The following is a 22519-nucleotide window of genomic DNA, read 5'->3' as shown; positions in this document are numbered from 1 at the left end:
TACCCAGTGGCATGTCAACTGATGCTGTCATTCTGCAGGACTTGTTTAAGTGACCACTATTTTTTAGATTATATGGGTGCAGCTTCCCTGTCATATATGGAAGACACTATCTCATAGTAGATGCCCTGGTCCTCTGGCTCTGAAAATCTTCCTGCTGTTCTGTATTGTTCCCTTAGGTGTAGGGGTTGTTAGAAATATATCGGTTGGTATTGGTCAATTGTTTTTTCTGTAGTTTGACTGGCTGTGGATTTCTGTAGGGTTCTCCATCTGCTGCAAAAAGAAGCTTCTTTGATGAGAGGTGAGAGCTGCACTTCCCTTTGGGTATAAGGATATGTATTTAGAATGCAGTTAGGGTTATACTGGTTTAGCAAAGTATAAGTAGTAAGTTCTCTTCTTCGGGCCATGACTTCAGCTAGGTGGTTGGCTGTGTTTACAGTATCAGACATGAATTCTCTCCTACTAAGTGTGCCTTTTCCAATTTGATGGCTCTTGCTTATCCCCCAAGACATAAGTGCCACTATTACACCTTTGGAGACATCATCCCATGCTGGTTATCATTGGCCATAGGCTTTACAGCTCAGTAAGTCTATTGATTTCTTTTTTCTTTGACTTCTCCAATAGCATCTTCTCATACTTTAAGAGCTAGTCCTTGGAAAAGAGGTTTCCAAATCATTTCCAGCTTTATTTCTCCAAGTTCTATGTCCAAAATGTATGGTGTCTTCAGCAAATAAGGTCTTTCCCTCAGTTTGGGGAGGCCACCAAGGGCAGTGGCAATAGCCTGTATTGTTTTGGGGTCTCTTGGAATCCCCGACCAACTCGAAGGGAGGCTTTTCATGCCTAATACTTTCTTTTAAGATTTGAAGATTTTATTTTTATGTTTATGGGCATTTTGCCTATGTGTATATCTGGTCACCATGTATGTACAGTGCTCACAGAAGTCAGGAAAAGGTATGGGATCCCTTGGAACTAGAACTACAGACAAGTGCTGGGACTTGAACCTGGGTTCTCTGGAAGAACAGAAAGTAGTATGACTAAATCATCTCTCTGGTCCTGGTACTAAGGGTTTTGTTAGATAGTCTACAGAATTCCATGGTATTACAATTTTTGCTTAGCTGTTTATAGTCTCAAAAAATCAATTGGAAAAGGCAAGTCCATTTTGTATTTATGGACATTTTTATTCTCTTCATTTTTGTTGTTTCTGTTATTTTCTTTCTTTTTCAATTTAAATTCGCTTTGAATTCTTTCTATGTATCTATGTATGTATGTATGTATGTATGTATCTATCTATCTATCTATCTATCTATCTATCTATCTATCTATCTTTGCCTTCTCTTGTGTGTAGACAGACATGTATTTGTCAGAGGACAGCTTACAGGAGTTAGTTCTCTTCATATGTGTCATAGAAATAGAACTTTGGTCTTCAGGCCTGGCAGCAGGTGCCTTTGTCTGAGGCTCCTCATTGGCCCTCAGTTTAGAGAACTTTTAAAAGTCAATCTTTTTTAAGTTTGTTTTATCTGTGATGATTTTAAACATTCTTCCTTTTATACCCATGAGAGTTATCTTCCTCTTCATGTTTGAAAACCATGTTCTCTGGATCTAGGGTTCTAGCTTCAGTTCTCATGACTGTGTGCTGCCTGTTCTGTGGTTTGCAGCAGGAAATGTGTGCCTGAAAACTCCCACATTCTTTTTTAGGGATGGCTCCGGCTTCTCAAGTTGCTTTCAACTTGTTTTGTTAATTATGATGTGTCTTGACCTAGATGGATGTCTTAGGGTCTTGTCTTATTTGGGGTTTCTTGACTCTAAATGTCTTTGTCTCCTGGCAGATGTTAGTTTTAGCCATGGTTGGTTGAATTTTGTGTTAGCTCTCTTCTTTCTTGTTCATTTCTTAGACTGTTACATCTCTGTCTGATTACAGCCCAGACCCTCAGCTTCCCTGCATCCTGTGCCCTGCTTCTGTTTCTCTCTTCTCCGCTCTGCTGTTGAATCCATTCACAAGGTTTTTACCTCAGTTACTAGACTTTAGCTCTCAACTTTCCATGTGGGTCTGTTTGTTTGTTTGTTTGTTTCATTTTTATTGTTCATTTTACATTTGTGGGTGTTTTGCCTGCATGTATGTCTGTGCACCATATGTGTGCCTGGTGCCTGTGAAGGCCAAGAAGGCAGTGGAAAGGGTACTTTCTCTGTACATGGTAACTAGATCTAAACCAAAATTAAAGGCATGTGCTATCACTCCTGGCTGTTGGCAAATTTTAATAAGCTAGAAAGTAACTAAATCCTAACGAGATTTCAAAAAAGTTTCCATATGATATTTTTTTTCTAGGTATATTTTATCTGTGAAATACTGTATTTTCTTCTGCATTTTCTTTTAACTCTTCTGTTGCTGTGACCAAATACCTGACAAGAATTGACTTAAGAGAGGGTTTGTTTTGACTTACTGTGAATGGCACACCGTCCACCATGACAGACAGCCTTAGCAGCCAGAATAGCAGGATACTGTTCACATTGGCATCTTCCCTCAGGAAGCAGAGAGAGGATAGAAAGTGGGGCCTGGTTGTAGAAACCCTAGAAACCCACTCATTTCCTTCAGCCAGGTTCCACGTCCTAAACCTTCCATAACCTTCCAGAAGAGTGCCACTGGCTGTTCAAAGACATGAGCCTGGGGGGGGAGGGCATGTTTCACAGTCCGGCCACAGCACACACAGTCTGGTGTGTGTATGTGTGAGAGAGGATTACTTGAGGCAGTGGACTTCGGAGCTGTGGGTACTATTGTGTGCTACACTTTTAACTATTTATCCCTTTGTTCTTGTATTGCATCTTTTTATCCTGAAGAAGTAGTTCTGAAGGTCTGGTCTTTTAACAACCATTCTTCCTCAGTTCTTGGGAAGGAAAAGTGTGTTCTGAGCTGAAGCTGTATAGAATCAACTAGATCTTCCTCTTAAAACTTGGCCTGCCTGCATTTCTTTGCTCTATGCCTTGGTTCTTTTTGTTGTCTGTTTTCTTTTGTGTTTTTATCTTGTCTTATGATAATCAAAAGTTAGGCATTCCTAATTTTGTAATTCTATCAAGAACTTAGTTTATTCAGAGTGGCTGTGAAAAGTGTATAGACATTTATTGGGATATATAGACTTTAGTGTGATGGTTAATTTTGGTATATGACTTTTTTATTTGTAAGATTTTTTATTTTTTTTGTCGGGCGGTGGTGGCGCAGCCGGGCGGTGGTAGCGCACGCCTTTAATCCCAGCACTCGGGAGGCAGAGCCAGGAGGATCTCTGTGAGTTCGAGGCCAACCTGGACTACCAAGTGAGTTCCAGGAAAGGCGCAAAGCTACACAGAGAAACCCTGTCTCGAAAAACCAAAAAAAAAAAAAAAAAAAAAAAAAAGATTTTTTTTTATAGTAAAGTTGTTTTTTTTTTTTTTTTTTAAAAAAAGGTAAAGAACTTAGTCCAACTTTCCTTTTCTTTACAGAAAGGGCAATTGCAAGACATGAAGTCCGGGAAATTGAACAGCGACATACAATGGATGGCCCTCGGCAAGATGCAACTTTAGATGAAGAAGAGGATATAGTCATCATTTATAACAGAGTTCCCAAAACTGCAAGCACCTCCTTTACCAATATCGCCTATGACTTGTGTGCAAAGAATAGGTACCATGTTCTTCACATCAACACTACCAAAAATAATCCAGTAATGTCACTGCAGGATCAGGTAATTTCCATGTAGGGAATACGAAATGCTTTCTGGCATCTCCTCAAATTTGATATTGCAAGGGATAAAGAGTTTGAAAGGATGTGTGCACTGTGGTCAGTGAATTGTAAGCAGCTTTTATGTGTGTGTGTGGGGGGGGGACTGTTTTCCACATTTATAATCTTCTTAATACTTGATACATTTTCTTGCATATAATCTATAGTCAGAAATTTGTGTACTAAGCAAACTGATAAATAGCTAAAAGTTATGAACACAGTTTTGATATTCTTCCATATGGAATATCTTGATCGTTGTTTATTTTTTTGAGACAAGGTTTTTCTATAAACTCCTGGCTGTGCAGGAGCTCACTATGTAGACTAGGCTGGCCTTGAACTCACAGAGATCCACACGCCTCTGCCTCCCAAGTGCTGGAATTACAGGTATGCACCGCCATGCCCAGCATGGAGTCATTTTTTTTTAACTTGATTAGATGCCTGCAGCAAAAGTTATTTTATTGTCTCAACTTACGATGAGGAAGTGTTAGCTCGATACCTGTATGAAGTTCTTTACTAGCCTCCTGAATTTCATCTTCAGTAACTCATGTACAATATTAGCCATAAATTAACCTCCTGGAGAACAGATAGTGGCTGATGTCTTTATCAAAGTCTTATCTTTTGATTGTCAGGAATTTTATATGATCAAGTGGATAGGTAACTTCATAAAATGGTTTTTTTAAAATAGAGGAGATTGTTAAATGAAATCTAGTTTATTCATCTCTTCCAAAAGTAGCTTACAGTTTTCCACACACCTGCAGTGATGACTATAATTATAAAGTTCTCATTGTAAATACTGAAGGCAGTGGGTATTTGACCATCATAAAAAGAAACTGAAATCCTTGGTTACCCCAAATGCCACTGGAGTAGCTTTATTAGAAGGTATCCATTACAGTCATACTGCAGCTAGGGCTTTAGCTGTTTGAAAGCAGAGGAACTCGTTTTGTTATGGAATTGAACATTTTCCCACTGAAGCCTATCTGTAACCCTTATACTAAGCAGGGAATAAAACTGATAAGGGTTTTGGCCAGAGAATTATTTTTGAAGGCTAGTGGTAGATGGCATATCATCTACCCATCTGCTTTTTGACTGTCTGTAGGATAATTTATTTTTCATAGAATCAAAAAATATATGTCTGTTAGCTAAACCAAATAATTTTCTGTAAATGAAACACAAGCTTTTTCACACTATTGGTTATTAAAAAGTTCACAGCACAATACTGTATATCTCAAGGGACAGCATACTAAATGTTATTTTGCATTCTGTATAGTGGGTTTGCGTTGCTGCATTGCACAGCATACCTTGATTTAAAAGAAGCGTGTCAGAATAACGTCAGATTTCCTCAGCAGTATTTTTTTTTAATGTTAACTTGTTTGTTTGACTTTTACTTATTTTGTGTCCAACCTTCCAAAGTTTTTTGGCAGCTACAAGGCATCTGGCAATGACACCCATGCTTTTTTTCCTCATGAAATGTAAGTGTGGAGACGCTCCCCACACATGACATTTATCAGCACCATGTAGCTTCGTTTCCAGTTGCGTTTGGATAGGATACAGCTTCTGCATCCTTTGCAGCAGCTTGGTGTTTATATAGAAGAAGCATACAGAGAATCAGAACTGCTGGCCTAAAGCAGTCAGCTTATGTAATGAACAGCACCAAGAGCTTTTTCCTTTTTTTATTGTGGAACACTTTAGGGAAGTAGTCTTAAGCATTAAATGACATGTTCCAAGTGTCAGCCAGTAATTCAAAACCTGGTCCTAATGAGGAGTGGCTTATACAGAAGTGTCCTCCGATAGAGTATGTGTAAAGTTTACTCATCTCCTGTGCAGAAGCCATTTTCTAAAAACAAGCCACATTGCAGCTCCCTTTCCTTATCATGACATGTTTAGAGCACCTTCATTTGCAACCCAAGAAGCTTCATCTAAATGTAAACTTGAAACTATAATTTTGAAGTCGTTTTTTCAAATATCCCATCTTCTCTACTATACTTCTGTTTTAATGTCATATTTTTGTTGTGCTAGTGTACAGTATTCAGCTAGTTAAGTAGGAGTTAAGGCTGTTTTTACTCTTCCTAAGCAAGTAGCATTAAATTGACGTCTGACTTTAGTGAATGTACTGTTGTACAGACCCTCCATTTAAAGCCCAATTGACTCATAAAGCTGGGGCTGTCGTAGGAGACCCTGGTCCATTTGGATCCTTATGTATCCAAATGGAGCTCTTCACTCCAGTCCATTCCAGCTCATCCCAGACAGCTCAGCTCTGCATATCTTGTATGCGCTCTACTAGGCACCATATAAATACTCACATGCTTAATTACTGTTCTCACAGTTTAGCAGCACAGCACTAGACACGTTTAGTCGATACAGAGCTGGTCAGGGAGATGACAACAGTGGCAGCTTTAGCAATCCTGGAAAGTCACCAGCTTGGCTCTCAAATGTCTCATTTACCTTACTGAACACATGATATATACAAAGATTGTGCCACATTCTTTGGGAGAAATACCAATGAAATAAGAAGCCAAGGGATGTCTTTCAAAGAGCTTTTTACAATTTACTTGACAACCTAAGACAAAATCAGAAATTGAAGATAATTAAAACATCAATGTATGATGATCTCACCAAAATGCTTTGTATGGACATAACTAAAGAAAGCAAACATTCATGTCAGAACATCCTGTGAAACAACTCTCCTTGTCTTTTCCAGAGTTTCAGTGTTGTGACAACCAACAGCGGACTGGGTGCTGGGGTGGAGGCTCAAGACTACAGGAGACTAAGATGTGGAAAGCAAACATGTGTAATCTGTAATTGGACTTTTGATTTAAAACGATAAGGTCCTTGTTCATAAATAATACACAATGTTTAAGAAGGAAGTGTGGATGTGTGCTGTTCTCAGGTAGTTGAGAACAATGAGTATGTCTGAGCACGTAGAGACAGCATACTGGAAGTACAATGTATTAACAGTTAAGGATCTAGGTAAGCAGTTTGTAGATGTTGGCACCAGACCGTTTCAACTTTTCCATAGTGTAAAGTTTGTTTGCTTTGGACAGCTTCAGATATGCAGGGATGTTGTACCTTAGTCTCCAGTCTGAAATAAAGCAGTTGGGATGGTGGAAGAAGAAAGATTTTTAAAGAGGAGATTAATAGAATATAAAGCATAAGAAACTAAGTGATTAAAATGAAACAGCCTTTGTTAGAGTTTGGTTTTTGAGATGACCTTTAATTCAGATTAAAAAAAAAGAATTGGCAAGGGCTGGAAAGGTGGCTCAGTGGTTAAGAGTGTTGATTGCTCTTCCAGAGGGCCTAAGTTTGATCACCCAGCACTCACATGGTACCTCACAGTCATCAGTAACTCCAGTTGCAAGGGATCCAGTGCCCTCTTCTTACCTCTGTGGGGGCCAGGCATGCATGTGGTACACAGACACACACATGGAGACAAAACACTCATACACATAAAAAATAAAATACATTTTTTTAAAAAAAGAGTTGCTTAGAGAAACAGCTCTTCTGGTTAAGAACAGTAGGTGTGATTGGCAGCATCCTGTGTGGTCTTTGTTAAATCCATTCTGTTCTCATATGCTGAAGTTGATTATGTAGGACCCCTCTTGCTCTAAACATTGGAAGCATCTAGCCCTACAGGACAGCATAGTAAAATATTTCTATTGTATGTGCATGTGCGTTTCATTAACTTACTCTCAAGCTGCCTTGTGCTCATTTTCATTAGAGCCTACAGTTTGCTATGTGTTGCAGATACTTCTCAGAGCAACATGCTAGCTAATCTTTGGTTAAAATGCAGGTTCTCACTCTGAAGGACCAAATGGAGCTTGATGTTCTGAATTTTTAAAAAGCTTCCACTTGATGCTGCAATTTGAGAATCAGTGATTTAGAACACAGTTCAGCAGTATACAAAGACACATTGAGATCTTTGCAGAAAGTTTTATTTATCTTTAAATTCATCTTACTACTTTGCATAGAGCAACCAAATTTCTTATCCAGTAGCCACACTAGCCTTTAGGATCATTGACTGTATCAGGCCTTTCTCACTTTAGGACCTCAGTTCTTACCTTCTCTAGAGTGAATTTCACCCTCGGTTGTCTTCCTATTATCCTTTCGGTGTTTCGGGTTAAATGACAGGCCCTTGGACCTTGACTAGCCATCCTATGTTATATTAAATGCTCTTCCAAAGTATTGGAACCACATCACTCCTAATCCTAATCAATTTATAAAATTAGGTTACAGTCTGGTTTTATTTCTTTTTGTTTTCCTCTGTTGTAGTGTAAGCCCCTTGAGGGCAGACATCTTGCTTGTCTGCTGTATACCCCATGCCTTTTGCCTCAAATGGGTGACCAAGACATGGAAGATACTTGGTGCATTTTTTGTTAAATGATGAATGTTTAAGCAAATGAGCCAACCTAGATTTTGGTGGTAGTCCTTTGCTGATTACGGCACCATGGTTACAGCTCTAAGCAGAGTCAACCCTCTAATTGATGGAAGTTTGATCCTTACCTCTTTGGGTGATTTAGGACTCTTGAGCACCTCGGGTCTGAACCTCAGACTCAGTGCCCTCTGTTGCAGCTGAACTTACCTTTTTATCTATCCACTAACTCGTTTTCCCCTGAGTATAGAAAACCTTCTCTCTGGTTTAGACTTAAAAAAAAAAATGCCTATGACTAGATAAGAGATGTTTACTTAAAGTAAATTTATGAGTAGGAGTTGGTGAATAGTAATTACTCAAGTTAATACTAGTCTTCATCTCAATAGATAGTAATTACAAAGTTGGAATTAGGCCAGGGAATTCAGGGATACTCCTACTCCTTCAGATAGTGGGAAGGAGTTCTTCTGTGATCACAGATGATCAGGATGTGGAGTTGAACCTGTCGAGAATGTCGGCTTAGATACTGTTCATACAAAGGTGCCTTCTTAGCTTTTTCCTTTTGAATTGGTTCAGATCTGATTCAACAAGCAAATAAATCATGTACCACCACCTACACTGCTTGTGCTTCCCTAAAGGTGTATTGTGATTACTTGCTAGCATGGCTCTGCTTGAGTTATAAAACCCGACAGAAGTCGTAGCTTAGAATCTGCTCCAGGCTAGCCATAAAAACATTATTTTCATGTACTGTATCTAACTACTCTTTATGAACCATCCTTCTTGGTAGCATGCTTCAGTCAGGGTGTGGAAAATCTATTTGAGTTCTCTCTTCTCCCTCTGCCAGAGTCCGGTGTTTTCAGCCTCCTAAATATCATGTGATGCTGTTGTGTTTTATTGCCCTTCACCTGGCATAAAAGGAAGAATCTGTAAAATGCACTGGTTGGCTCACCTAGGTCCTATGGGCAAATGCCCTGGTGTAGACGATAGAGGAAAACCAACAGGAAGAACAAGTCTGGGGTGCAGGAGTGAGAGGGTGGAAAAGGATAGGTGGGGAACTGGGACCAGGCCGGTGGAGGGAAAGTCAAGGTGGAAATGGAAACGTGGGAACACTAAACATGACTGAAAGGAAGAGTGGCTCAGCTGATCCTTTAGAAAGGAAGCCTTTTGGAACTGCCATTTTCTACAGATTGCTTTCATTCTCTCCATGAAGAACAGCTTTGAAGAAGGGTGCATGGAAGTTAAGTGTGCAAATGGCACTCCCACATGCCCAGCTGCTTTCCAGAGGACAAAGCACCACTTAGTCCTTGTCCTATTAGGGTTTCTATTGCTGTGAAGAGACTCCATGACCATGGCAACTCTTATAAAGGAAAACATGTAATGGGGGGCTGGCTTACAGTTTCAGAGGTTTAGTCCATTATCATCATGGTAGGGAGCATGGCGGTTGGGAGTTACGGTAATGAGCAGGCAGACATGGTGTTGGAAAATTCTACATCTTGATCCAAAAGCAACAGGAAGTGAACTGTCTCACTTGTGTGGTTTGAGCATATATGAGACCTCAAAGCCTGTCTCCACAGTGACACACTTCCTCCATACCTACTCCAACAAGGCCACACCTCCCATTAGTGCCACCCTCTTTGGGGGCCATTTTCTTTCAAACCATCACATTCCACTCCCTGGCCTTCACAGGCTTGTAGTCATATCATAATGAAAAACTGCATTCAGTCCAACTTCGAAAGTCCCCATAGTCTATAAGTCTCAAACTTACTTAACAGTCTGTAAGCTCCTGTAAAATCAAAATCAAAAAGCAGATCATATATTTCTAATACATAATGGCACAGGATATACATTACCATTCCAAACCGTAGGGAAGGGAGCTTAGTGAGGAAATACTGGACCAAAGCAAGACCAAAGACCAGCTGGGCAAACTGCAAATTCTGCATCTCTGTGTCTGATGTTGAAACACTTTTCAGGTCTTCAACTCCTTTCAGCTTTGTTGACTACAACACACTTCTTTCCCTTGGGCTGCTTCCGCTCCCTGTTAGCAGCTTTCCTAGTCAGATATCCCACAGCTCTGGCATTTTCAACATCCTGGGTTCTCCAAGGCAATCCAGGTTTCACCTTCACAGCTTCACGAAATGACTTCTCTGGACCTCCGTTCAGGGGCATTCCTGACACGTGCCTGGCCTCAAAGGTTTTCCTTAGTCACAGAGGAAATTCCATAGCTCCTTTCTTCTATCCTTAACTTCAGAGCCACGTGGTCAAAGCTGCCATGTTCTGCTGCTTGCTGGAGCTGGAACATGGCCCCCTCATTCAAGTACATCTTCACCAAATTTCTGTTTTCGATGGTTTCCTTCACTGCCTAAGCTTGGCTGTCCTGGAACTTGATCTGTAGAACAGGCTGGCCTTGAACTCAGAGATCTTTCAATTACATCTTCACCAGCTTTCTGTTTTCACTGGTTACCTTCACTGCCTAAGCTTGGCTGCTCTGGAACTTGCTCTGTAGACCAAGCTGGCCTCAAACTCAGAGATCTGCCAGCCTCTGCCTTCTGAGTGCAGAAGGCTTTTATTTGTTCTGGGAATAAAGGTGTATACCACCACACCCAGCTCTAAGCTTTTCTTTAATTCCTTCTCTAAGCTTTTCTTTAATTCCTTCTCACAAGTTGGAAACTTAGCTGGGTGAGATGTTGCCCTGAGCCCAGCACTCCCTTTATTACATTTCTTAATCTGTTTATCTCCTTGAGCAAAGAATTTAGCTGCATTCCACTTCCTGGTGCTCCTTTCTCCTCAGGTTTTACATTTCGTATTTTACCTTTCTCAGCTTTCTCCTTTTCATTATAAATCTTCATTAGAGTTACCACTAATAGCCACACAACAGGTTGTTTGAGATTTCCTCTGCCAACAGAATTAATCCAAATCTCTTCACTTTAGCCTCAGGCAAACTCTTCGGAAACATCACAACAGCAATCTCTAGGCCACATAATAAAATTCTTCTCCTCTGAAACCTCTTGAGCCAGCCCCCCACAGTTCAAGTCAATCTAAGATAATTCGGTTTTCAGTGTCCTTCTAGAAATAAAGACTACAGGATTTCCTTGGTCTCTTCCACCTCTAAAGTTCTGATTCTACAGTAAGTTCAAGATTGGTTATAGCATAATATTCTTGCCTTTGCTTCTGTCCCCTGCCTCTAACAAACTTCCTCAACCCAACTGGAAGGACTTTAATCTGTGAACTGTTTCTTTGAAATGCTCACTTCTAGTGTGCTTCAGGCCTCCCTGGAGAGGTGGGAGTTCAGGAAAGAGAGTGAAAGTAGGTGGAGTTCAGTGCTTCTGCCCTCTTCTTGGTTTTATGTACTGGAGTAGCTCATATGATTACCGAAAACCCTGCTGGATCTCCATGTTTCTTTCTGTAACGGTAGGAGGATAACCTTGCCCCAGAGTTTCTGTAGCCCTCGGGCCTTCTTTGCTAGCGCCACAAAACAAGCCTCACGTTAATAAAGGTAAGAGCTGCTCCTAAGCCCACACCTTCTGAAACGATGTTCTTTACTGTGGTCCAGGGATGAACAACACACTTCCTGTGGGTTTATTAGAAATGCAGAATTTGCTGGGCGGTGGTGGCGCACACCTTTAATCCCAGCACTTGGGAGGCAGAGGCAGACAGATCTCTATGAGTTCGAGGCCAGCCTGGTCTACAGAGGGAGTTCCAGGACAGCTAGGACTGTTATAGAGAGAATCCTTGTCTCAATGAATGAATGAATGAATGAAATGCAGAGCTCCAGGTACTCCTTTAGACCTGCTATATCAGGGTCCAGCTCAACAACTTCCTGAGATTCCCCATGTTAAAGAATGTTTGGATGTGGCATTCATCCTCAAGATGCCTCAGATTAATATTGACCATCCTTAGGAATGTCTTGGGGGAAGGAGAAGATGCTTGGAGTACACGTCTGACTTCTATTTCTGTGAGTCTCTTACCACATTCTACTTCATATTTGTATGTTCTGGTCCCCTGACATTTACTTTCTGCAACAGCATTTCCTTAGAATCTAATCTAGCATTTTTTTTTCATTCCCCTCCTAAACCACCTTGTCCACATTAAATCTCAGCTTTTGGCAAACACCTGAGTTTCTAAGCATGTCTTATACTGTGAAAATCACCTCTTCACCTCCTCTTTTTTTTTGAATGAATATATGGGTGTTTTGCCCGATGTATGTCTGTGCATCATGTGCCTGGCTGGTGATTGCAGAGGCCAGAAGAGGACATCAGATCCCCTGGAACTGGAAGTATAGACGGTTGTGAGCTGCCATGTGGATGCTGAGAATTCAACCAGGTTCCTCTTCCTCTAGAAGAGCAGCTAGTGCTCTTAACCACTGAGCCATCTGTCCAACCCCTCTTTATTTTTGGTAGAAATACTATAATTGATTTTCATAGGACCCAACATAATTAACTATTATTACAAACACATTTCATGTCATGCAGTTTTTACAGATTTAGATTTTGGATTATCTAATACTTTATTTTTCATTTGCTACTTTATATTTTTAATCTGCTTAGTGCTTAACTTAAAGAATGAATAGGAGCCGGGCAGTGATGGTGCATGCCTTTAATCCCAGCACTCGGGAGGCAGAGGTAGGCAGATCTCTGTGAGTTCGAGGCCAGCCTGCTCTACAGAGTGAGTTCCAGGAAAGGCACCAAAACAACACAGAGAAACCCTGTCTCAAAAAAAACAAAACAAAACAAAACAAAACAACAACAAAAAAAAACAATAAGAATGAATATGAGAGCACAAGAACCTCACACACATACATGTGTGTATGTGGCTCTTAATGTTACTATCATTTGCATCAGTGTATCAGTTAATAATGTGTCCCCTTAAAACTAAACTGTCTCAGAACCTTGTTTTATCTGATGGACATTTTCTGACTGTGACTGCACCTGTTCTGTCCCTAACTTACCAGCAGGCCCTCTGTAGAAAGCAGTCATCCTCAGTCACTGCTATAGTGACAGAAGTCAAGGTCATGTAGAATAGATCAGTGTAACTCAGGTCTAAAATGTAGATGAAAGACTGATACGTTGTCGGAAATGCGGGCTCTTGTAGACAGAAGTTTTCCTGTGTCCCAGCCTGCTGGCAGTCTGGACAAATCTCTCCCACTTGCACCCCCCAAGTAAACACAGAGAGGCTTATATTCATTATAACTGCATGACCATTAGCTCAGGCTTACTGCTGGCTAGTTCTTACACTTAAACTCAGCCCGTTTCTATTAATCTATATGTCTCCACGTGTTCCGTGGCTTTACCTGTGTGCCATTTCACGCTGCTCCCTGGACGGCAGGCTGGTGTCTCCTCACCAGCTTTCTTCTTCCCAGAATTCTCCTTTTCTGCTTATTCTGCCTATACTTCCTGCCAGGCTACTGGCCAATCAGCATTTTATTTATCAACCAATCAGAGCAACACATTCACAGCATACAGAGTGATATCCACAGCAGGCTCTGTTCTTCTGGGACCCGTGAACAGTCTGCCTTCCCCACAGTGTAGAGTAGTGGGCCTCGCCATGTGTGTCTAGTCTCCAGAACAGAGTCCTGACCACTTGCTGTGTATTGTGTGGACTAACTTCCTTTGAGAAATTGTGTAGCTGCTGGCATTCAAACTCTTTAAGTTAACCAGTTATTTTCTTTCCTTTTTCAAAATGTTCTCTCAATTCTTTAAAAATAATTAATGTCCACTTATTTTTCATGTTAACTTTTTGTGTGCTTCCAATTCCAGTAAATTAAGAAGTATTTAAGGGCTAGAGAATTGCCTTAGCAGTTAAGAGTGTATATTCCTCTTGCATTGGCCCTGAGTTCAGTTCCCAGTACCACATCGGGCAGCTCACAGCAGTCTGTAACACCAGCTCCAAGAGATCCAGCCCTCTCATGGATTCTGTGGATACCTGCTGTCTTGCTCACATTGCACAAACCCACACAGTGATCCATACAAATACAAACATAATTCTTAAAAGTAAAAGGAAATTTTATATATTTGGATATGTTAAATGTTTTAATTTGAACAAGCTTATATATCCACTCTTTAAAATCTGCTTATAATCATTATCTTTAATCATTTTGGTATTTTAATTTGTTGAAGCATAAATAGAAATACCTTTTTATGTTTACTTTTTGAATAATGTATTAGAGAAGGAAATATTTAACATATGGAATGAACAGGGTATGGTGGAACATAACTGTAACCCCTTGGGGAGTGGTGATAGGAGGATCAAGAATTCCAAGTCACCAGGCATGGTGGTGCACGCTTTTAATTCCAGCACTTGGGAGGCAGAGGCAGGCAGATCTCTGTGTGAGTTCAAGGCCAGCCTGGTCTACAGAATGAGTTCCAGGACAGCCAGAGCTGTTACAAAGTCATCCTTGAATATGTGATGAACTTCAGGCTCACCAAGGTTTCATGAGATCTGCTTTTAATTTACACACACACACACACACACACACACACACACACTCTCTCTCTCTCTCTCTCTCTCTCTCTCTCTCTCTCTCTCTCTCTCTCTCTCTCTCAGTGAATTCTTTACATTGAAATGTTGCTTGCTAGCGTCATTGCATATTGTTGATAGTTTTATGTCCACTTGACATAGGGTAGGCTCATCTGGGAAGAAATGTTAATCAAGAGAATACCTCCATAGGATTGGCCTACAGGCAAGTGTGTGGGGGTATTTACCTGATTCATGATTGATGTGTGCAGGCCTACCCTATTGTGGGCAGCACCACACCTGGGCAGGTGTGTCTAAGAAAGCAAACTGAGCAAGTCAGGAGGAACAAGCATCGCTCTTCATGGCCTCTGCATCAGTTCCTGCTTTGTTGAGTTCCTGCACTGACATCCCTTGATGATGGACTGTAATGTGGAAATGTCAGTGACATCAACCCTTTCCTCCCTAAGTTGCTTATGGTTGTGGCATTTTATATTACAGTAATAGAAACCCTAATTAAGACAGCCAGGGTTCTCTAGAGGAACAGACTCGGTAGCATGAATACACACACACACACACACACACCCATTTATATTGTGTGTATGTAAGTATAGTAAAAGTGGATCGTGTTGGAGTGGATCATTGGTTAAGAGGGCTTGCTCCTCTTCAGAAAACCTGAATTTGGTTCCCAGCACCCACATGGAGCAGCTCATATTACCTATATCTCTAGCTCCATGAGACCCAACACCCTCTTCTGGCTTCTACACACATGTGCACAGAAACACATAGATACATACACATGCAACCATATAAATAAACCTTATAAAAGAGAGCAAGTATTAGAATGTCTTATTCATGATGCTTTCCGAGTAGTTCAACAGTGAGTACTTAAACACTGGAGCAGCTGATCCTGTAACTGTTCAGTCCACGAGGAGTGCCTGCTTGGCCTTGAGGGTCTAGAGCAACTCATCTTCAGTCCAAGTTCGAAGCCTGAAGAACCTGGATTCTGACATCTGCAGAAGAATGCAGCGGCTACAGTAGCGGCAGTGGTGCAGGCAGTTAGAGCAGTGTCAGCCGTACAGGCAGCTGCGGGGTAAAGAACTCAGAGGGAGGTGCAAAGGCAGGCACATACAGCCTTCTCCCCATCCTCTTCCCATCTGGCTGCCACATCTAGTGTGGACCTTCCCACTGCAGATCAGCTGATCAAGAATATCCCTTACAGCTGTGCCAGCGGCTTATCTTTTAGTTGATTTCACTTTAGTCAAGTTGGCAATTATGATTTACCCTCTTGGGGGGGAAATACTCCCACACTCTCCTGCCACCCTGTGTAAATGTACTCCACTGTACATGGGTGTGGTAAATAGTACATACAGATTCTACTAACTGCTCTTACTTCAAACATGTCTTCCAGCTCTGTAACTGTTGAAATGCTGGGACTGGTCCTGCTCCTGAGCAGGAGGTGTTTTGCTGTTGTGGGATATCATTTTCTTTAAATTGCAGTGAGGTAATGAATATGTCCTCCTTTTTTAGGTACGCTTTGTAAAGAATATAACCACCTGGAACGAGATGAAACCAGGGTTTTATCATGGACACATTTCCTATTTGGATTTTGCAAAGTAAGTAGCATTCAAACTGATGTACTAAAGAATGCTTTGTGTGTCATCAGCATAAAAGAAAATAACATCATTAAAGTGTTAGGATTTTGGTTTTAAAAAAAGAATATACTAACACGCCTCTTTTAGACCTGTAATTTAAATATTCCTCCCAGTGTTTTACTGCCCTCTAGTGTTCATAAATTGACACTTCCTGTGCTAATTACAGGAATTCATGTTGTTAAGTTGGGGAATAGGGAACATTTTCTCATATACAACTGGAAGCTGACTGCCGACTCCTGGAGAGCTCGGGTTTTAACCTGGCCAGTCAGCATGGCTCACCAGGTCACTGGCTGGGGAAAGAAACTCTCACTCAGCTTTGGACCTCAGTGTGCTTTCCCTTGCACTGCCATGTTTCTGCTTTGAAATTGAGGTATTGGGGGAGACTTTTTAAAAACTAAGACTTTTACATTTGAATGTGATTGTGTAAGTCAGGGTAATTGTGTCTTAATTCTCTTAAAAAAAAGTTCAAAAGACTATAGACTACAAACAGTGTTCAAGCATTCTGTGGCCTCCTCCAGAGCCCTTGCATCATTAAGGACTAATCAGAAAATTGGTTAAAAGGAATAGTCTAAATATAGCATCTGTTTGAATGTTCTCAATGGAACGTGTGGCGCCATACAGTAAAACCTCAAATCCAGACGCTCTGTTAATAACTCTCTGTGTTAACTTCAGACACATCAGGAAATATATTGCCAAGTTTAGGTATGATCCATTCAGTTTTGAATTAGCAGTTGTGTCTTACAAGAATATGTATATCATTATAAACTGTTAACTTTAAAAGGCATTCTGTGTAATTTTAAAATGAAAGGCGGGAGCATCTCACTCTCCATTTAACTTTTTTTTTTTTTTTTTTTTTGGTTTTTCGAGACAGGGTTTCTCTGTGTAGCTTTGCGCCTTTTCCTGGAACTCACTTGGTAGCCCAGGCTGGCCTTGAACTCACAGAGATCCGCCTGGCTCTGCCTCCTGAGTGCTGGGATTAAAGGCGTGCGCCACCACCGCCCGGCTCCATTTAACTTTTTAAGTTTGAAAATGAAAAGGAGCAGATAGGTGTGTCACTTGGTCAGATAATAAGAAATCTTAACTCCTCTGGAAATCATATAATTAAAGAATCACCCAAATATTATATACATTCCTGATTCCCCTCATAATTCTTAAGATCCTTCAATAAAATTGTAACTTTTAAGTTAAATGTATACTATTCTATAAATAATTCATATTGCAATATTGAAAGCATTTTATAGGCAGCTTTAAAATAAACTGAAGGTTCTCTCTGCAGAGGCCCTGAACCAGTTTCATAAACTTTATTCATATGCATGGTTTTCCTGAGGGCTGCATTATCCTTCAGTGAGTGTTTGTTACCCTTTTACCTAGGTGATTTGTTTTTTTCTCTACATGGCCTGGTTTCTAATACTGTAGGTTTTCATTATTAAAATTATATATTGAGTGGTTTTGCTTTGGGCACAGTCTTGTATATAGAACAAAGCTCTGGTATTTGCTGGGGCACTTGGACTTAACATATAAGGCTTTTTAAAGAATAGTCTTATTAAATATTGACAGCAACACTAGGTTTGAATATTTTCATGTTGGCTCATGTTGTTGGAAATAAGTAGTATAGTGTGAAATTTTTAATAAACTAACATTATTTTAAACAAATAGCTAAACAGAATCAATTAGAGGAAACTGTTTGATGTATTTTAATGTGTATAGTCAAGAAATATTGTAGATGTGATTATTCCTTAGCTGGATAGTCATAGACTCCATGACTAAGGAAGGAAGAAAGACACATCATTTACCAATTTCAAATTTATTCTTCAAATCGTTGAGCTGAGAATGGTGGTGTATACCTGTAGTTTTAGTTACTTAGGAGGCTCATATAGGAGGATTACATATTTGAGGCCAGCCCAGACAACATTTTAAAATGAAGGTCTAGGAAGCTGTCCCCATAGGTAAAATTGCTTGCGTCACAATTGATTCAAAAGTTTGAATCCCTAGAACTATGTGGGAACCAAGCTTGTAGCACGGGCATCTGTAATCCCAGTGTTCATATGGGGCGTGGGGAGGGAGGGGGGGTGGGCACAGACAGCAGAGTCCCTGGAAGCTCATTGGCCAGCTAGCCTGCTGGCAGCATCAGTGAAACCCTGTCTCCAAGGAAATGGAAAGGGAGAATTGACAGCCAAGGCTGTCCTCTGACCTCCACCATACATTGTGACACATGCGCCCTGTGGTCACACACAGCACGTTTTACAGAACAAACAAATAATTTTTAATGTTAAAACGCAAATTTCTTGATGTGGTTCTATAGTAAAATGTCATCTAGTTATGGTGGGAGCCCTAGGTTCATTCCCTGTTAACTGCCACCAAAAAAAAGAAAAAAGAAAACAGAAAAAAGGCAACATGAGGTGGAGAGATGGTTAAAGTCAGTGGTTCTCAACCTTCCTAATGCTGTGATCCTTAGTACAGTTCCTCATGTTGTGCTGACCCCCAACCATAACAATATTTTCATTGCTACTTCATAACTGTAATCTTGCTACTGTTACGAATCGTAATGTAAACATCTGTGTTTTCCTATGGTCTTAGGCAACCCCTGTGATAGGCTCGCTCATTCAACCCCCACAAAGATGTCGAGACCTACAGGTTGAAAACGACTGGTTTAAGTGGTTAAGAGCACGGACTGCTCTTCCAGAGGACCTGGGTTTGGTGCCCAGCATCCACATGGTGGCTCACAACCATCTGTAACTCCAGTTCCACAGACATTCATGTAGGCAAAACACTGTACACATAAAATAATAGGTCTCAAAATAGGACAGACAAGCAAAAACAGGCTGGAATGGTCCTTTGCTTGGTGGAGTTCCTTAAGTTACTTGCCACTAGAGGAATAATGGTAAATTCATGGGGGAAATGTGTTTAATTTTTCAGTTTATTTAGCAGATAATAAAAGATTGAAACATAATTGAGTTTTCTGAAAACCCAGGGGAAATGTGGGAAAATAAGTGAAAGAACCTTTCTAGTTCAGACTGACTTGTAAGGAGTGCACATTTTGTTTTAAAACATCTCAAGTTGAGTCCTGGCTTTGTAGTTTTTCTGCAGTTTTAGGATAGAAGGAAAGACATGTCTTTTTATCTAGTGGTTTTGATTTCTTGTTCTATTTTGCACCCGTTGTTTTAACTCCTTTTGATTTTTTTAATCATTTCACCTAGTTCTACTTTCCCTGTAAGTGTTCAGTTGCTGTTTGTTTTCTTAGGGAGGAACAGTTTTCAGAAAGTTTAGATATGCCAGATTAATGCCATGGACTTTAATGTTTTCTATTTTAAAATTATATAGGTTGGACATTTTCAAGATGACAGGGTGAATATAAATTGAATTAGTTGCAGTTCTTGACTAATGAGTTCACTGAAAGCCCCTTTCTTTCTAGAGTGAAGAGTTTATGCTTCTTGACAGTTGAAAATATTATAACCATCCTATTTAAATTTGTTGTTCATTTGTCAGTAGTATTTATTGACTATGAGTCGACAGTTGAATGTCCTTGATATCACAGTGTCATCAGTGAGACCCACAGATGCCACCAGGTCATTCACTTTTTTGAAACTAAACAGAGAGAGTCTGCCACTAGTATGAACCATTTATGGCTCATAAATATGTACCACATAAATATGTACAGTATGAGATGTGACTGTCCCTAGCCAAACATAAGCAGACTTAATGGCTGGTGTAATTGGCATTTTCTTTGGGCCACCAACTAGCTCCCAAATAAAGACATGGAGACTTATTATTAATTATGAGTGCTCAGCCTTAGCTTAGGCTTGTCCCACTAGCCCTTTTAACTTAATTTAACTTATTTCTATTCATCTATATTTTGCCTTGGGGCTTTTACCTTTATTTCATTCTGTATATCCTACTTTTCTGTTTCCTCGGTGTCTGTCTGTCTGTCTGGACCCTGTCATCTTCTTCCCTTTCTCCTTGAGCCTAAATTCTTCCTTCTATGTACTCTCACTGCCCCAAAATTCCACCTGTACCTCCTCCCTCACTATTGGTTGCTCATCTTTTTTTTAGACCAATCAGTTGTCTTAGCGAGTGTTGCTAGAGTTTTCCTGCCTGGCCCACAGTCAGGACAAATCTCTCTCACCTGCCAGTCCCACAGCCGCTCAAACCCGACCAAGTAAACACAGAGACTTATATTGGTTACAAACTGTATGGTCGTGGCAGGCTTCTTGCTAACTGTTCTTACAGCTTAAATTAATCCATTTCCATTAATCTATACCTTGCCACATGGCTCGTGGCTTACCGGCATCTTCACATGCTGTTTGTCTCTCTGACTCAGCCTTCCACTTCCCAGCTTTACTCTCCTCCTTGTCCCGCCTACACTTCCTGCCTAGCCAATGGCCAATCAGTGTTTTATTTATTGACCAATCAGCAACACATTTGCCATACAGAACATCCCACAGCAAGCGAGGCAAGGTAAAACAGCAACACATCTCCACATAATTAAACAAATGCCACACATCTTTGCGTAGTTAAACAAATATTCCACAACAGGCTGGTAAGATTGCTCAGCGGGTAAAGGCATATGTCACCAAGCCTGATGACCTGAGCTTGACCCCTGGGAACCACCCACGTGATAAAGGAGAGAAGCTTCTCCTGCAAACTATCTCTGACCTCAACACACGGGCACAGGGTCACATATAAACAAACACACATACACATGGACAGATGGACACAGACCCACACTATAGTGCACAGGCACACACAGCAGCAACAATAATGTTTTTTAATTGGTGCTTAAATAGAAATGGGAAATATAATATGTTGCAGAAGTCTCAAAGTGTAGCTTTTCCCAAAGGCTGTCTGCTCTCTGCATAGTTTCATTGTCCCTCTTTTAGACTTTGACCGGTAGATCAAGCTCCTTACAAATGCCTCGCATATGCCTTTGCTCTGCAAGCAGTTCTGGGTTATTCTACCCAGGCTATGTGAATGTAGTTGTAAAGAAATAATTCTAGGCTGGGCGGTGGTGGTGCACGCCTTTAATCCCAGCCCTTGGGAGGCAGAGCCAGGCAGATCTCCGTGAGTTCAAGGCCAGCCTGGTCTACAGAGTGAGATCCAGGACAGGCACCAAAACTACACAGAGAAACCTGTCTTGAAAAAAAAAAGAAAAGAAAAGAAAAAAAAGCAAGAATTCTAGTGTTTGTTCCCTTTGTGCACTGCATATGCTGACGAGGCATAGACTTCTAAAGTATCTGTTAACAAGCCTGCTGGTGGGTAGATAGATGGAAACATGAATGTGCTATAAAATATTCCTCGGCTCCTCTTTTCCCAGGAAGATCGTTCTCACCAGCCGGTAGTTTAGTTTCCTTGAACAGAAATAGATTGTCTTCCACCCAGGTCTTCCCATACGAATGGCCAGGATTACAGGAACTCTTCAACTACAGAACTTGGTTTTCTCCCATTATAAGTTACAAGGTTGGCAGAAGTTAAACCAACAAACCTTGTTAGCTTTGTCTCTTAACCAGCTGTGATGTGGGGCCCGAGTGCCATTCTTACCATGCCCGTTTTCTGTTCTACTCCCTTGCCTCCAGCCCTTTATGCCTGTATAACCCTTCTGCAGTTACAACTAACAGTTCATTTCTATTTTCAGAATGAGTCCACAGATTATCTCATTAAAACTGTGCTTCGTACATAGTAAATGCCACCCAAAGTGTCTTCAGACAGCTGTAGGCTAGGTGCCGGCAAAGGTTTGTACTGTGCCAGATACTGTTTGCTGCGCCCCGGGTCCATGTGTCCAGGACTGTGGAGACAGGAGAAGTGGAAACATTCTGGAGAGAGGTCCTGGGGAGCAGTAAGGGCCTGGCTCACAGTGGGGACAGCAGCTGATGGAAAGTATAGGCGTTTCCAGTGAACCCCCAGTGCCTCGAGTTTTCCCCTCCTTGAAGCTTCTATTGTCTGTCTCTTTAAGCTGAAGTGGTATGTGTGCTTTCCCAGTGCCTCGCTGATGAGTGCTCTCTCCCATAGAGCAGTGTAAGTGGTTAGCTTCCGCAGTCCATCCACCCTAGCTAATTAATACCTAGCGCTTGTGTGCTTGGCTGGTCCTCCTGCCCTTGTGATGAAGCCCCAGACAGAAGAGAAGCAGCTACAGCCTCTTGTTAGCCTCTGCTAGTTCCTTTGGTGCTTGCTATATGTTTGCAGCATCACTGTTTTCCTCTTTAAACCTTGCTGGTTTATGCATCCTCAGACCCCATGCAGCTGAGATGACTGTTAGTAAGACAGGCTCAGAGTTGACTTTACCTCAGCCCAATAGCTCGTGGGTACCCAAGTATCTGATGA

General features: G+C 41.0%; 1 protein-coding gene across 2 annotated transcripts in view; it reads left to right on the top strand.

The window, feature by feature from the left end:
* The window catches only part of Hs2st1 (heparan sulfate 2-O-sulfotransferase 1), a 157843-nt gene that overhangs the window by 116264 nt on the left and 19060 nt on the right, over positions 1–22519 (top strand). For both annotated transcript variants that reach the window (XM_052729909.1, XM_052729910.1), the window contains exons 2-3: positions 3466–3704; positions 16080–16165. In XM_052729909.1, the coding sequence (XP_052585869.1) occupies positions 3466–3704; positions 16080–16165 (325 nt within the window). The remainder of the gene's footprint in view (positions 1–3465; positions 3705–16079; positions 16166–22519) is intronic.

Source organism: Peromyscus californicus, unplaced genomic scaffold, assembly GCF_007827085.1.
Source record: "Peromyscus californicus insignis strain IS unplaced genomic scaffold, ASM782708v3 Scaffold_9__1_contigs__length_137607984, whole genome shotgun sequence".
NCBI classification, from domain to species: Eukaryota; Metazoa; Chordata; class Mammalia; order Rodentia; family Cricetidae; genus Peromyscus; species Peromyscus californicus.
The sequence above is the reverse complement of the archived record's forward strand: the minus strand, read 5'-3'. Positions and strand labels throughout refer to the sequence as shown.